The following is a 17,196-nucleotide window of genomic DNA, read 5'->3' on the forward strand; positions in this document are numbered from 1 at the left end:
TTCACTTGGAATGCCTGTCCTAGCAGAGAGGGAATTTGATCCCATCATGTTAACTTACTGAATTACTATGCTCCTTACCCTCGCTAGTTGGTAAACACCTGTGTATGACTTTTTTTATACTTTTTATTTGTTTGGATATGTTCTCATGTAGTCCAGACTTGCTATATAACCAAGGATGACCTTGAACTGATTGTCTTGCCCATACCTAAGTAATGCGATTACAGGCATGTGCCACAGTGCCTGGTTTGTGTGGTGCCGGGGATCTGACCCAGGATTTGGGGCATGCTAGGCAAGCACTCCACCAACCAAGCCACATTTTCTTCTGTGTATAATCTTGACGTTCTGGACCAGTGGAGCCACTGAGCTTAGGGACCCTAGGTTTTCTCCTCTTTAGTGTGTTGTCGTGAGTCTGATGGTAAGACGAGCAACAGAGTTTGTTCTTTCTGTGGCCTTCTGTTCATGATGTGGACAAGTACAGCTTGGTCCCTCACCTACGTACTTCCAATGGATGAGAACAGGCTAACATGATGGTTTCAGTGTGGCATGTCAGTGGAAGGAGAAGGGAGGTGGAAACCCAGGCACCTAAAGATTAGGACAAGTCTTTATAGAGTTCTGGGGAGAACGGGTAAGCGGATTGAGTGAGTAGGAGCTAGGGTGGGAGGGTCTGGGCAGAGGTGATCCAGAGCAGAGCCCATGAGAACCAAGCTGGCTCTTGTTGCTCAGCCAAGGCTTCAGAGAGCACCATAGTCTCTGTGTGAAGAGGTGACAGTGGCATGGATCTCTGACTGGATGTCCTGCGCTTTAGTAGAAGAAGAGTTGGCATCTGCTGCTACATTTCTAAGAGGGAGCTGGGACCCTCTCTTAGACCAGTGGCTAGTGTGGTAGTTGGGTTGAGGAGGAGACCCTGGGGTAATAGGATATCTCTGAGAGTCTCTGTTGTGCGGCTAGGGAACTTCTTAGGACATTTTTTGCATCACTAGCTGCTTCCTTGGGCACAATGGTTTCATTCTGGAATAATAACTGTATTTCTGCTCCTGCAACCTGACTTTTACTCAGTGTTTATTCTGAGGATGTTCTCCATGTTTAATTCTGGGCAATGTGTTTAGTCTTATTTGAGACAGAGAAGGACCTAGTGGTCCAGGACTTGATGCTTGGTAGGTACATTAACAGCCCCTCCGCTTGCTCTTGCAGCACACGTGGAGAACGAGGAACAGTACACCCAGGCTCTGGAGAAGTTCGGTGGCAACTGTGTATGCAGAGATGACCCAGACTTAGGAAGCGCATTTCTGAAGTTCTCTGTGTTCACCAAGGAGTTGACGGCACTCTTCAAAAACATGGTTAGTGCCCACTGGTGTTCAGACATGCTATGTGCAATGCCTTCCATGCTGCTGCTGAGAAAACAGCCTATCAGCTGGTCAGAATGACTTGTTCTCTGGCTCCGGTGGAGTCTAAAATAATTACACTTTATATATATTCACATTGGGTAAATTTGGAACAAAATTTACAGTTATAATTTTCCCCCTAATACAACTTAAATTTAACCTGGCATTTTAAATTCTCAGGTGCAGGATAGAATGGGTGAACTCATTCATCTTCTCAAGGGCCCCTGGCTTTAGTTTCTAGTAGTTTTAAAACTGTAGACTAGTGTTGTAATGATGCTTAGCATTTTTCTGTTGCTGTGAAGAGACTCCGTGGTCAAAGCAACTCATAGAAGAAAGAGTTCATTCTGGACTGGCTTACAGTCACAGAGGATTACAGCTCACAACTGTCATGACAGAGAGAAAGCACTAATTGGGAATGATATATGCTTTTGAAACTTCAAAGCTTACTCCCAGCAACACACCTCCTCCAGCAAGGACATGCCTCCTAATCCTTCCCAAACAGTTCTACCAACTGAGACCAAGCATTCAAATCTGAGTTTATGGGAGCCATTCTCATTCAAACCACCACACTATAGCAGGCATCCAGATTGACAATGTCTAATGAATATACTTCAGACTCATGAAGCAAGTTAACCGATACTCAAAAAAAAAAAAAAAAAACTTATACACAGATGTCACATGGATATTTAAAGGTCTTCAGGACCGAAAGACAAGCTTTGTGAGTGGGTAGAGACAGTGGAATGCTTGGCAGCACAGGTTGCAGGTGGGATGTGAATGGGGGTGAGGTAGGGGTTGTGTAGATCAGACATTTCTTGCACTTGGCCGTTCCATGCCTTCCCCTGCTATGGGAATGAGACTCTGAAGAAGCCGGACTGTTTGTGATCCTGCCCTGGTGGGTGGTTGTTTCCCCAAGTGGAACGGGCCCTGGAGATCTCCCTAGCATTTCCTTCCTGTTTTTCTCCCCAAGCTTCTCCTGAAGGCTGCAGAAGGCCAGGTCAGGACTCAGTCATGTTCTCTATGGAGGTCACAGGCAGCGAAGTGTTTTCATTTCTCCTCCCAGCTCATGACAAGTGAAGAAACTGCGCATCTTGGAGCTGGTTGTTGCTCTGTGGGGCTGTGTCAGTGGGTGGGGAGCACGGAATGTCGCCTATTAGTTTATTACAGGAAGGGCAGAGAGCAGGACCATTTAAGGCTGTTCCTCTCTCTCCCCATCTTCTTTTGAAAATATTTCCTTACAGACAAAAGGCTATCATTATCCTTAGTGTTTGTTTGTTTGCTTGTTTTAACTTGAATGAATTTGAAACCCCTTGGCATTCTGATAAAGTCTGGTTATTCTTTGTCCCTGTCCCAAAAAGTGGCAGGCTGCATGCTGCTTCACGGAACCTACTTCTTCCAGGATTGGGGCAGACATTCATGCATAGTGGGTGGTTCAAAAGGGGTGGGGGGGTCTTTGCATGACCCAGAGTAAAGCTCTCTCTAGATGTTGACGTGGTAGGGCTCCCTAGGGAAAAGTCACTGTGCTCCCTGAACTCCGAGCCCCTCGGTGCAGAGTGGTCATCAGCTTCTTAATGATTTGTTTGTGAGTACCAATGAGCATCCTGGAGAACAAGAGACCAAAGAAGTCTGGAAAAGAGCAAGGGCAAAGAGAGTGATCCAGAGGACAGAGGAGAGCATTATCGCAGCTGTGTGTTTAGTGTAAGCCCAGAGAAACCTGAGGAGATCTGCACGTGTATGGGGAAGGTGGGCGTATCTGGTTATTGGAGGAGTTGGGGGTGTGGGAGACCATTAGTGTAGGAGAGTACAAAATTAAAAATCTGAGGGCAGCTGGTCGGTGGTGGCTCGTGCCTTTAATCCCAGTACTCGGGAGATAGAGCAGGTGGATCTCTTGAGTTTGAGGACAGCCAGGATTCCACAGAGAAACTCTGTCTCAAGGAAACAAAACATAAAATTCTTGGGGCTGAGGAGATGGCTTAGTTGGTAGAACTTTTGCCTCCTAAGCACGAGGATGTGAGTTCGGATCCCCAGGATCCATAAAGCACACTTGTAAGTCTATTCATGACAAGATGGGACGCAAAGCCAGGTAGATCCCTGGAAGCCCGAAAACCAGCTAGTCTGGCCTCTGTGGGAAAAACGGTCAGTTAGAAAACAGAGGGGGCTGAACCCCCCAACCAGCCATCCTTGGGTGCAGCAGCACCACTGGAAACTTTAAGGTGTTAGCAATACCTTTAAATACTGAGAAGAACATGGCTCTGCCTGGCCTCAGGCCCAGCCCACCGAGATTGAGCATGGGGTTAAATATGCGTTCATGCTCCCAGGATCTCATGTATGATTTCTCCGGAACTCCTGCTGGAAGTGCTTTAGCAAACAAAAAGGGAAGCAGAAAAGGAGGACTTGGAGTTAGGGTGGGAAGGTGGGCGGTGCAGGCAACGGAGGAGGACCAGGCTGCTAGGCTCAGGTGGGGATGTGAGATGCAGGCCAGGAGGCTCTCACATACACTCTCTGAATCCCCCTGGACTTTCTCAGCTAGATCTTATGTAGACTCAAACCAGCCAGGTGCCTTCCCACTTCTTAGCTCATCTAATCCTTATACCATCCCCGTGAGTTGAGTCACTTTCACCCCGGATGTCTAGATCAGATTATGCCCTGATAGTGTAAGGAACTGAAATCTCTCTGCCTGGCCATGCCTGGCCACTCTGGAATGTGTGCTGCTAATAAAGAAAGGGCACCTTCGGAGTGCCACACGTCTGGGTCTGCAGTTCCTCCTGCAGGCGTTTGCGAAGCCAACTCAGAGTGGCTCTTCTCCCTGTCTTTTATTTTCCGTAAGAGCAGGGAGACCAGAGCAGGGTAGGACCTGGATGTTGGGTCTGGAACATTGCTCACCAAATACTGTGGCTTTGCCATTTTCAGTACTTGAAAAAAAATAAAAATCACTGCTGTCAGATTCTTCGCAGACTGGAAGTCTCAGAGAGCGGGACATAGTGAGTATCCACAGTGTGGATCCTGTTTCCTGAGACTTTATCCTACCCAGCTGCTGAACATGGGGTGCATAAGCTAAGTGATTTCTGGGGCCTTAGCTGCTGAGGGACTGAATTAGGATTCAAAATGAGGCCTTACAACCCAGACTCCCTGGGCTTTCCACCTTTGACACTCAACGCTGCTTGGTGGCATTTGGAGAGACAGAGGACAGAACTGAGAGAAAATGATATAGGGTAAAGTGGTCAGAGACAATGAGGGCTGGTTTTTCTGCTGGGGCAACAGCCTGCCTACAGCCTGCCTTGCACGGCCAGTGTGGAGGTGAGTTGAACACGTGAGAAAGAGAACTTGTAAAGTGCTACCCAACGCATCGGTGGTCTGTTGGAGTTGTCATGACCTGTGAACTTATACAACCCGGCTCTGGTAACTTTGAAGCCCCACATGGCTTGCTTTAAGATTTCACTTCGTGGAATGTGGACTGTTGGTCTTAGTTTCTGGCAAAGATAAAGACAGAGAAAAGTCTTCTTTGAGCCTAAATCGGCCCTCACCAAGCATGGTGTGGATGCTGACAGCCATAGGGCCACTGAGCCACAACTTATGAGCTGACTGGTAGAACTCATCTTTTTTTTTTTTTTTTGAGGGGGAGGTTATTTTCAAAGTCTTGTTTTTCCATCACACCTGTCCCATCTTATGTTTGTGTGTGGGGGGGCTTTTCTTTGATCTCCCACAGACATTTAAGAAGCAGTTCAGTATAGGTGTGCTTCTCAGCTCTGCCTCTTTCCAGAAAGAGTAATAATTACCACCTGCCTGTTAAGAGGCCCGGAAGGATGCTTCTGAAGCAGTTGGAACAGCTCCAGAGAAGACTGACTTAGTAGGAAATGAGGTTTTCTTCCGAACGGCTGAGACTCTCACTCTTAAAAAAAGCCTGAGCAGCCAAGCAGAATAAAGGGAGAGCCAGGCATCTTCAGACATCAACATCACATTAAACAGGTCATAAAGACAGCCTGGGTTCTTAGACTCGTCCTGGAGAAGGGGCTTTTAAATGACAAGCTTCAAACCAGGACTGACTTCTGCAAGGTCAGCTGCAGATAAACGTTCTCGTCTCTGACTGCAGAGAATTGGAAGAAGACAAGCCTTTGTAGTCATGGAACCTGCTCAAGTAAAGACCCAAGCAGAACAGGCGCCAGGGAGGTGGGGCTGAGGGCGGAGTTACAGTGTGTGAGCCACTGTGACCCTGAGCTGAGGAATTTCCACTCCTTCATACCAAAACAGGAACCGGGAGTTCCACCAGACATCTCCTTTATCACCATTGCTCTCAGGAGCTGCCTAGAGTAAGAAGACATCATAGCTTCCTGTGAAGCCAGCTAACAGGCTGGGCTTGGATGAGCAGCAGCAAGTAGCTTTAGTACATGCTGTGCCTGGTAGCCCCTGCTCCACCTCTTCTAGAAGAGAGGCTCCCTCTCACAGAGGTATTCCATAGTGCCTACCTTTGCCTCATAAACTGTGCACCACCGTGGCAGATGGGAACCATTTGTAGAAGGGTAGGCTACCTAGGCCCCTGGCAAAGGGAGGAGAGCAGAGACAAACCCCAGGAGCACAGTGGGCACTTGTGCACAAGCTGGTACTGTATTGGCCAGTGGGCTCCACGGTGCCTGTCTCTTATCAGCACCTACTGTGTGCTTTGCAGACCACTATCAGTTCCCAGGGTCCAGGTAGCCTTGCAAGCTGCCCCTCTCTTATTCTGGTTGTGAAAGCTGCCAACACAGCTTTTGGTAGCTGGCTTCGTTTTGGTCTTTTAGTTTGTGTTAAGGACTCAAGAGCAGAGTGGGCTTCTTCTTTTCTTTTTTAATTAAATAAACTTATCAAGATGACTTTTATGCTAGAGAGACAGGATAAAGGGCATCTGCCTACTAGGCTTCCCTAGAGCACCCCTAACTCTTCGTGTGTGTGTGTGTGTGTGTGTGTGTGTGTGTGTGTGTTAGAAAGACTAAGGCACCAGTATGCATTGTCCAGGGACAGTGTTCTTTATACTAAGAGCAGAAATGAGCCAGTTTTGTTTAGGAAGTTTCCTGGTGTCTGCTTATATGTGACACATGGACGATGACCACCTTGCATGTGAGGGTATGGATCGTAAGGAAGCGTGGTGGAGATGGTGCCAGCCTGGCTCCTTCCACATCAGATGGGAGTCCTCTTATATCGGAAGGACAGAGGTGCTTTGAACTGTTCTCAGTGTGAATCTATTTAAAAAACAACAACAACAACACCAAAACTCTCTGGCTTCACAGTGCCTGGCCTGGCCCTACCCATTCCTAGTTGTGTGATCTGGGGGACAAGGTGGCTGCCCTAACCCCCCATTTCCAACCCTCGTCAATGGGGATAGTAAGGCATACCTCTCAGGATGGTGTGATGGTTAAGTGAGATGAATGCCCTGTGCCATTTGGTAGTATATCTGAGCCATTTCTTCTCCAAAAGTTTTCTGCTTGGATGCCCGTTCTTTCAGACAAGCAGCTCTGAGAAGGAACACAGAGAACTATGCTTTGAGCCCGGCAGGCACACTCCTGCCCAGGGCCTTTGTGTTAGCCGTTCCCTCTGCCAAGAGTGTTCTTCTACCAGACTCTCATCGTCTTCTGTCTTGCATACTTCAAACTCTGCTCAAATATCACCTCGTAAGAAGGGCATCCTGGAAGCAGCCCCGCCCCAAACATGACCACACATCATGTGTGTTGTACTGATAGTCACACATCATCACGTATGGTATTGACAGCCATGCCTGTACTAGAAGCACCGTGACAGTCTCAGTAGCAGGATGAATGAATTGTGGTGTGTCTGTACCCTGGCCTAGACCCTAGCATTAAGGAGGGACGGACCATAGGCGATAGATCAGCATGAATGAATCCCAAGGAAATGATGCTGAAGGAACCAGATGGCAAAGAGTGCATAAGAAGAAATGCTGGAAGGCGGAGCTTTTCTTCGGTGTCAGGGGCAGGGGAAGAGTCCCCTGGAGACCAGGAGTGAACACTTGGCAGCTTTGGGAGATGATTGGTCTTGTGCATCGGATATTGGCACAGTTCCATGGCTATTATAACTTTCATTTCATTTCCTAACACATCTTTCAAGTGTGTGTGGTTTGTGGTATGAGTTACACCTCAGTAGACCTGCATAATAAATTTTCTACCATCGCTGGAAGCATTGGCATCCAGAGGAGCTTCTGCACTGAGAGAGATGGTTAGGCCACGAACCACAGGAAGAACTTACTCCCGACTTAATGCTCAGTTGTGCACATGTGGAGAGGCACAGGCGGTTGTCATCCCTTCTATAAGGGCTGACATCATGCCACCCCCTGGTGCCACATCACACATGAGTTCTAGATCTGGGGCCTGGAGAGACAGGTGGCATGGGGCAGGGAAGAGACTAGTGTGTGGGCCAAGGTTTGAGGAGGGCAGAGCTAGAGTTAAGGAGTTTTAAGGACAAAAAGTAAAAATAGTTAGGATGTATGTCTTAGTTAAGGTTTTATTGCTGTGAAAAGACATCATGACCAAGGCAACTTTTATAAAGGACAGCATTTAATTGGGGCTGGTTTACAGGTTCTGAGGTTCAGTCCATTATCATCGTGGCAGGGGGCATGGTGGTATCCAGGCAGTCACAGTCCTGGAGGAGCTGAGAGTTCTACATCTTGATTCAGAGGCAGCCAAGAGAAGGCTGACTTCCAGGCAGCTAGGAGGAGAATTTTAAAGCTCATGCCCACAGTGACACACTTCCTCCAACAAGGCCATACCTCCTAATAGTACCACTCTCTGGGCCAAGAATATTCAAACCACCACAATGGGCAGCTGGTAAAGGTAGTGTTTGCAGATACATTGCCACGCCCTTCTAGTTATTATCTGGTGTTACCATAATGGATGCTCTTGACCTCTCCCCACTTCGTGACCCTGCCTGGCTGGCCCAGCTATTTTATTTGTACTTATGAAATAGATTATAGACTTTTGCCTCTAGTTGACTCATCTTGTCCAAATGAACTCAAGAAAGATTGGAAGAGGGGAGGAAAAGGGGAGGGCTGTTATTTTAGAAGATTGTATATTAGCTCACAATGGTTATAGCCTCGATTAAGTGGTCACTGTATTCAGGAGTGCTTGCTGTTTGATTTACTTATTTATGTATATAAGTACACTGTAGCTGTTGTCAGACACACCAGAAGAGGGCATCAGATGGTTGTGAGCCACCATGTGGTTGCTGGGATTTGAACTCAGGAACTCTGGAAGAGCAGTCAGTGCTCTCAACCATTGAGCCATCTCTCCAGCCCCTTGCTTGCTGTTTGAAAGGCATTTTACAATACTGGTTTACAGCCGAGAAAAATGTTCTCAGACATTGCCCGAGGTAAAATTAATCCTTGCCTCAGTGTTTGGGCCAAGGTGTTCATCTCTGCCCAGAAAAATCTTGGCAGAAGTGTGTTTAACAGCTGCCTATGTTAGATCGGGGTTGATTGAGGCAACTTGAAAATATCAGAGAGAGGAGACAGCCCTGCACAGAAGCAGCTTGCCCTTTAAGGAGAATGAAAAAGGACCACGGTCTCTTAGGGGTAGAGGCTGTGTGCCCAAGGGGGTAGAGATGGTGTGCCCAAGCACATGGGGCTTGGGGTTATTACAAGGTAGAAGAAGGGACTTTGTGGGTGGAAGGTTTCATCTGCAGATCTATTCTCCTGCAGTCTCAAAGCTGTCAGTACCAGAGGAGGTTGGTCTGTTGGTCTTATCAAGGAGATCCCTGGATCCTAACATTCCCAAGAAAGATGTCATTGTGTTAGCTTTCCTGTCCAGGAGAGTTTCTGGGTTTCTAGCTCATTAGCTTGTGTTCATGCAGCAGAAGTTTTGAACATGTTGCCTTCCTGCAACAGAGGACCAGGTGGAGCATGGTGACTTCCCAGTGAAGACACCGATGGGGACACTGTTAAAGCTCTACATTTCTGTTTTGATTATTAAGGCCTATTTTAGTTGTGTGTGTGTATGTGTGTGTGTGTGTGTGTGTGTGCGCGCGCGAGAGAGAGAGAGAGAATGAGAGAGAGAGAGAGAGAGAGAGAGAGAGAGAGAGAGAGAGAGAGAGGCCAGGGAGTGGCTCCTTTTGGAGGGAGTTGCCTTCTGTGGGTTCTGGGCACTGAGATTAGGTCCTCTGCAAAAGCAGATTGTGGTGTTCCTAACTATCCCTCTAGCCCGGTTTGTTTCCTGCAGCAGGCAACATGAACAGCCTATTCAATAAGGTATATTTTCCATAGCATAAGAACTACCTATATAAATGAGTTAGTGCTTTCTGGAAACTTCCTAAAGCTGAGCCTCTTGCCATGCTCCAGTTTTAGGGAGACCCCCCACCCCGCTTTTACTCTGATAGTTAATCTTATCTCCCCAGCTCCAGCCAACACTTAACTGTTTTCTGCCTCTGTCATCATAACTCAGCTTTGTCTCAGTCAACTTGACTAACCCCAAGAAGCAAGCTTTGAGAGAAGAGTGGAGACCCCTCTAGCAGGCCTGACACCTGTGCTTCACCCTCCAGCAGCTAACTGGCAGCCTCCTTGCTGTGGCCGACCCACATACAGCAGCACCTCAGCCCACCCTCCGTGCCCTTCCATTCACCCCGGCACAGTGCTTTCTGGTCCTATAGGAAGACAGAACTCTTTCCTGTGTTTTAAAAATGGCTTCCCAGGTCATGCTAAACAAAAATGTCCCTAGTTTCCAGATAAAAATGACTTTGAGAAATCCCCTGGGGCTTCCCTTAGGGCTCAGAGAGGTTCTCCTCATAGCTGAGTGCAATTCCTGGGGCTCAGTCTGTCTCAGCTGTCTTCTCCAACCAGGCTGTGCCTCTGTCTCCCCCCGGCTATGTGTACCACCTGTGTACTGACTGGACTGCTCTGTTGTAATTCTTGAATGTTCCTTCACAGGGATAGTGTGCCTGTCCCCAATCCATAGAGGTCCCCTTTGGGTACCACTCTACCCTGGGACAGCAAGTCGAAGCAGGACTAAGCATCTCCTTTCCCCACTGAGGCCTCACCAATGAGTCCAGAGAAGGGGATCCAACGGCAGGCAACAGAGTCACAGACACCCCCTACGCACACACCCCAATTGTCAGGGAGCACACATGAAGACCAAGCTGCCTATCTGTCCCAAATGTGTTAGGGACCTAGGTCTAGCCGCTGCATCCTGCCTAAGACATTCTTAAATAAATGACGATAACAGCACACCAACAGAGTGCGTGTGGCTAGTTACGGTTGTTCACATTTCTCTGTATCCAAGAGACTTTGCCTACCTCTTCCTGTTTTTACCTTGATAAATCTATCAGCATCAACCTTCCTTTTTTCCTTCCTATTTGGTTTTGTTTGTTTGCTTTGGTTTGGTTGTTGTTTTTGAGACAGGACCTGGAACTTGGTATAGAGCAGCATGACCTTGAACTCTTCTTGATCCTCCTGCCTCCCCTAAATGCTAGAATTACAAGTGTGTGGAATTATGCCTGGTTTACGCAGTGTTGAGAATTGAGTCCAGGGCTTTGTACATGCTAGGCAAGCGCTCTACTAAAACAAATGGGCAGCTACATCCCCAGGTCTAGAGTATTTTATTCTCTTAGCCAGTTGTTTGCAGAGAAGACTCAAAAAACAAAAACACAACAAAACAAAACAAAAAAAAACTGATGGATGGACAGATGAGCTTACACACATTTGCTGTATTATAGTTGGCTAATTTTTTGTCGGTTGTTTTAAGGCGGAGTCTTGCTGACTAGCCCAGACTGGCTTTGAACTTGGGATCCTCCTGTCTCAGCCTCTAGTGTGCTGGGGTTACAGGCATAAGCACTACACCTACATTTGATTAAAAAGGAGCAGTGTAATTAATTCACTCTGTAACTGAAGCCTCATTTCTCTCTCTGATGTGAGCCCCCAGCACTGACTGTGCTGCTGTTCACTACAGGGGCGTGGGGGATGGGGGATGGGGGATGGGGGTGAGGGAGTGAGGATGGACCAGCCTGGGGCTGAGAGGTCTCAGGAGCTTCAGTGAGATAGCTCATTTTAATGGGGGAAGCAAAGTTATTTAAACCTTTGGGGGTTGGGTATGGACTATGGAATGAGTGTGCCTCATTGGCTGGGACCAGGGTGCTGGAGATGCCTCATTTGCATAAGGAGGGATTTCAGGTACTGGTGGTCTTGACCTTATAAGAGGAGAGGAAGTTTAACCTGTCTACTTTGCTACTTAACCTCCTGGGGTCAAAGGTCCTACTGCTGATCTCAGGATGAGATTTCAAGGGTTTGGACAAGCCTTGACCCCACTCTTGCTCCAGGCCTGCTCTCCCCACCCTTGGCTCCTCCATCTCACACTGCCCCACCAAGGGGGGTGTGTGGTACACACACGAGAGGTAGCATGGATATTTTCTACAACTTACCAGATGCAGGTAGGGTCTGCCAAGTGCTAGAAGAAATTCATAACAGGGAAAGCCTAGGGAGTGCCAGGAAAGGGAGGGGTTGCTCCCTTGCTGCTGGAAAAGGCAGCATTTAAGTTCTGCCGGGAGGGAGAATAGTTCCGGACAGTGAGGATGAGAGAGGACATCGCAGTCAGGGGACAGACTGAGGACAGGCACCGATCCAGGGAAACAGTTCAGGAGGCTGAGTGGTGGGAATGAAAGCGGCAGTGAGGTGCCCTGCGGGGAGGTCAGTTGCCTCATGCACAAGTCAGCATTTTAGAATCTCTCTTACCTACAGGGTCCTGGTTAGACCTGGGAGGACTGAAGAGGGCCTGGGGCAGCCAGAGTCTAGAAGCCTGTGGCAAGGAACTAGAGACATCTGTAAAGAGAAAGGGCACTGAAGCACCAGGTGGCCAGGACATGGTGTGGTTGTGGAAGTGCAAAGACTGCTTAGCTTAGCATGGCTGTGTGGTGCAGAGCAGAGTCACTGGGTCTTCCCATCAGCTCCCAATGAAACCCAAGTGTGATTGCTCATGCTCAGGTGTGATTGCTGTCAGGTATGATTGCTCACACTCAGGTGTGATTGCTCACACTCAGGTGTGATTGCTCATGCTCAGGTGTGATTGCTGTCAGGTGTGATTGCTGTCAGGTGTGATTGCTCATGCTCAGGTGTGATTGCTGTCAGGTGTGATTGATCATGCTCAGGTGTGATTGCTGTCAGGTGTGATTGATCATGCTCAGGTGTGATTGCTGTCAGGTGTGATTGCTCACACTCAGGTGTGATTGCTCACACTCAGGTGTGATTGCTCATGCTCAGGTGTGATTGCTGTCAGGTGTGATTGCTGTCAGGTGTGATTGCTCATGCTCAGGTGTGATTGCTGTCAGGTATGATTGCTCATGCTCAGGTGTGATTGCTGTCAGGTGTGATTGCTCACACTCAGGTGTGATTGCTGTCAGGTGTGATTGCTCATGCTCAGGTGTGATTGCTGTCAGGTGTGATTGCTCACACTCAGGTGTGATTGCTGTCAGGTGTGATTGCTCACACTCAGATGTGATTGCTGTCAGGTGTGATTGCTGTCAGGTGTGATTGCTCATGCTCAGGTGTGATTGCTGTCAGGTGTGATTGCTGTCAGGGATTACCCATAGGCAAAGATGGTTCTTTTTTTTTTAACTTTATTTTAAAAAACAAAGATAAAAGAAAAAAATTTTAACATGTTTGCATAAATGTATACAAATACAATTGTGTCAGTGCTTGGCTTTTTTTTTTTTTCTTTTTTTTTAAGGTTTGATACTCTGCATTAAGGTCTTACTAGTTACAATGAGCAAAAAGTACATGTAAAACAGGGTGTAACCTGGAATTAGTCAACGTTTTCTTGGTGTGCAAAGATTATTCTTATTGTCAGCTACAGCCCTCACTTTCAACAGAGCTTTATAGTACCTAAAAGTTGATCTATTAAGCTTAATTCTCACAAGTCACAGCCAGTTACAGTGTGCTTTGGACTGATCTGCCTTCCTCTCATTCCCATGATGGGAGCATGCTTGCTAGTCCCCCCACAGCATTTTCCTTTGCTACTGGGGTGTGAGAATGCCACTCAGGCTGACTAAATGCAGGGGCATGCTAGGCTTTATTCCAGCTTTGCTTGCGTGGCAGACATACCACTCGGAAGGTAAAACACAGCCTAAGATGGGGACTTCAGCTTGTGTCTCTCTGGGTGAAGAACAATGCCGACGTAGGCTGAGGCCGAGGCTGTGGTTCCCAAACTCTCAGACACCCAGATACTGCTGGAACCTTGAGGAGTTGGGGATGGAGGCTTCGGACCAACAATGGGGTGGGGGTACCTGAAGGAGGGGCCTTTGTGGGAGACTTAGGCAGCCTGGCTTAATAATGGCACTTTCACTCATTGGATTTTGATGAGAGAGATAGTTCTTGCTTGTCCAAACTCTTTATTAATGATTAAAATGGGTGCATACAACTTACTCAGGGTGGACCAGAGATTAAATATCTTTTGCGGAAAGGAATGTCCAGGAAGGAAAGATTATTGGCTAAACCCTTGGTGCTGGTCCGTCTATATACCTCATTAGCATGGAGAGCACTCTGGGCTCACGTCCTAATGTGGGGTGTCATGGTCAGGTGCTCCAGGACAGGAACCTGGTCTGGAACAAATTCGAAAGCCTACTGTTCTCAATTATGAAAATTGCAGGGGTTCCTTAATCCTTCCCAGCTTTTGGTGACACTGCTCCACTTGTCCCACACCTCAGCAGTGGTAGCAAGAGGCAGGTCGTCCCCTTTTGTTCCAGGCTTTTGACTGACTGATTCTCTTATTGATTGATGGTTCTTAGACAGGCTTAGGTTTTACTCACTGAAATACCTTTTTACAATGGAACAACAGAAGGTTCTTATTGTGGCAGCACACAGATCTGGGTCCTTGGTTAGCTGTGTGCTCACTTCTGAAACGCAATGTGCATGGGTGGGTAAGGCTACCACAGCATGCCAGCCAGGTTTGTGGAGGTGAGTTAGTATCAGTGTCCCTTCCCACACTCTAGTTATCTTTGCTTTGGATTAGCAAGGAGGTTGAATACCTTTTCTGTTTTCTCTCCCTTTTCAGATTCAGAACATGAACAACATCATCTCGTTCCCTTTGGACAGTTTGCTGAAAGGAGACCTGAAAGGAGTGAAAGGGGTAGGAGGAGCCGAGGCCCTGGTGCTCTGACCTCACGGGAATCACCCGACACATGAGGCCACAGGGATGGCATCTGCTTTGTTTCCTTTAATTTGACATTTTGATGCCACCTTCCAAAGGAATGGCGGTGCCTCTTGGCAATTGGGTTGTTCTGTTGCTGGTGCTCCAAGCTTGGCAAAGGGAGGACGAGCCGGTTGAGGTTCCCTCAGGGTGACAGGAGCAGGGGCAGGCAGTGAGTGGGGCCTGCTTTCCTAGATGCCATGTTGCTGATTTACTTCGAGGAAAGGATCCTAGTGAGGACAGAAAGTCTCCTAAGCACGAGCTAACTACGTGTCTGTCCTTCAGAGGATGCTGGCTGTTTGGACAGGCCTGAACATTTATATTAATGTCTTGTTGAACTTAGTGGAAGCTGGAGTTATTAGTCCGTGGGGCCGCAGGGATGTTTGGCTGGGTCTTAGAGAGATCCAGGCCTTTGTATGTTATTGTGATTTTTGAGTCTCCTTTTGGTATTATCTGGAAGCCTGTCTGACCCATGGTGGGGACCTCTACCTGGACCTCCTACTGTTTCCCCTGCAGAGCATGCAAAGACCACCAGGGACATTACTTGTTTTCCCTGTGGAGACCCTGAAATCAGGCTATCTGATTTATCATGAGAAAAAAACCCCAAAACCAAAAAACCAAGGGGTATGAGGTTGCCTTCTACAGAGGAAATACAGATCCCATAGTGGGTCTACTGTTAGGAGCAGGAGGGCAGTTTCACAAAAAACCTTCTGTGGCTGGTGGACATGCAAAGAATCTCATTGAAGAGAACAGACCTATGTGGGAATCTTTTTCATAGACTTGAAAGCCTCAGCGGGGTTTGTTAGTTTTGTTTTTTTGCTTTTGTTTTTTATAGCCAAGCCTTATTAAAGACCACGACTCTTCAGTTTCAAACAGAAAAGTGCAGAGGGGAAGTCCAGGGGAACGGAAGAGTAGGACGGGGATGGAAATCAAAATGGGTGATGGGCATGTTGTACGGGCTACTTCTCTGTGTGTGTGTTGTGTGTCTAACATAACGTGTGCTTTAAAGGGAGAAAGCAGGCTAAAAGCTGGCTGGCCACCCCACTCGCAGTGTATCAAAGGCACCTAGTTCTTATTATTTTTATAGGATCCCATGCATGATTTCTTCTGGGGCAGTCCTATGCAGAACCAGTCTAGAGATAGGAATGTTTGTCTTGCACAGAAGTTAATGATTAATTAAGCTTACTCACTGCTCCTCTGTTTACAGGATCTGAAAAAGCCCTTTGATAAAGCTTGGAAGGACTATGAAACGAAAATGTGAGTGATTTTATCTATTTATTTATTCTGAAGCATATGTAGGTAATTGGAGATTTCAGTGTTAAATCAGGTTTTTGTTGCTTGAAAGGACTCACTGAGTAAACTTAATCCAGGTAGGAATTTGCCTAAAGCCGTGTTACCATGGCTCATGGTAACAGGTGTGTTTCTATCTGTTGTCTGCATTTGGAAACGGTGGTTTCTTCTAGCAAGCTCTGCCGTGTCATGGTGGTTATAGACCGTGTTCACGCTAATGTTACCTGGTGGTTCATTAAACAGACCTCAGGAGCTGGGGAGAGGGCTCACTGGGCAAGCCACAGATCATGTAAATCTGAAGACCTGACTTTGAATCTCCAGAACCCGGATGAAAAGCCAGATGCAGTAGTGCATGTCTGTAATCACAGTGAAGTGGGAGGTAGAGACAGGAGAATTCCTGTGAGTTTGTGGGAAGATGTGTGGCCCATCATTATACAGTGGCAAAGGAGAGACTCTGCCTCAGACAAGGCAAAAACAGACAGACACCTGAGGTTGTCCTCTGACCTCCACATGCCTGCCAGGATACAGGAACACCAGTTTCACATGCAGACAGGCCCGTTGCCACACTCAAAGTTGCTTTGTTGCATGTGTTTCTGTCTTTCTGAAATACCAGCTCCATTGTTTTTAGCCCCTAGTATTTCAGTTTTACCTGCTTTCTTTGTTGCTAGGGAGGGATGTGGTGGTTGGGGCTCTGTGACTGAGACCTGAACTTCCAGGCTGCTCCAGGACAGTTAGGGGCAGTTAGAGCCGTTCTTATTAGTTTCTGATGCTAAAGGCATCGAGAAAAAGCTAGGGGGAGGGGCACTTAAAGCCTTCAATTATTTAAATACTGGAGAAACTGATAATTCTTTTAAATGCCTTATGCTTACTTTGTAATCTCTCTGGGGGCTGGAGGCGTTCCTGAATGGGAAGGAACTCTCAGTGAAACCATCTGGTGCAGTGAGGAGGGTTAGGAAGGGGGGAAAATCACTTCAGATGTGGCTCTAAGTATTTTAACTGGGCTGTTTTGTTTTTAAGCTGGCCTGGGCTTTTCTTCCATTAATGAAGTATATGACAGAGCTCAAATCCAGTGCCACCTCTTAGCACTCTTTCCAGCCGTGGAAGTAGTCTGCTCTGTCTGGAAACTGTCCAGGTCTGCATCCTCTGGATTCCACTGGCGGCATCCACTCAGATGCTCAGCAGGGGTGATGTGAAACTGGGGGACCTGGAAGGTCTGTTCAGCCCAAGGAGACTCTAACCATTGGCCCTGCCCACTTATCCCTTAACTGTGATAGGTTCTGTGACATCAGCAGGGATGGGCCTCGCTGAGGGCTGCCACTCATGACCTAGCAAGACGGTGTCAAGCTAGGCTCAGGAGTACTGTTGACCAACTTTTGTCCAGC

The 17,196-nt window shown here is 47.5% G+C and overlaps 1 protein-coding gene across 2 annotated transcripts in view; it reads left to right on the forward strand.

Moving 5' to 3' along the window:
- The window catches only part of ASAP2 (ArfGAP with SH3 domain, ankyrin repeat and PH domain 2), a 156,162-nt gene that overhangs the window by 76,113 nt on the left and 62,853 nt on the right, over positions 1-17,196 (forward strand). For both annotated transcript variants that reach the window (XM_080938356.1, XM_080938357.1), the window contains exons 3-5: positions 1,192-1,337; positions 14,390-14,464; positions 15,732-15,781. In XM_080938356.1, coding sequence (XP_080794482.1) covers positions 1,192-1,337; positions 14,390-14,464; positions 15,732-15,781 — 271 coding nt within the window. The remainder of the gene's footprint in view (positions 1-1,191; positions 1,338-14,389; positions 14,465-15,731; positions 15,782-17,196) is intronic.

Source organism: Micromys minutus (genome assembly GCF_963924665.1).
Source record: "Micromys minutus genome assembly, chromosome: 1".
Classification (NCBI taxonomy): Eukaryota; Metazoa; Chordata; class Mammalia; order Rodentia; family Muridae; genus Micromys; species Micromys minutus.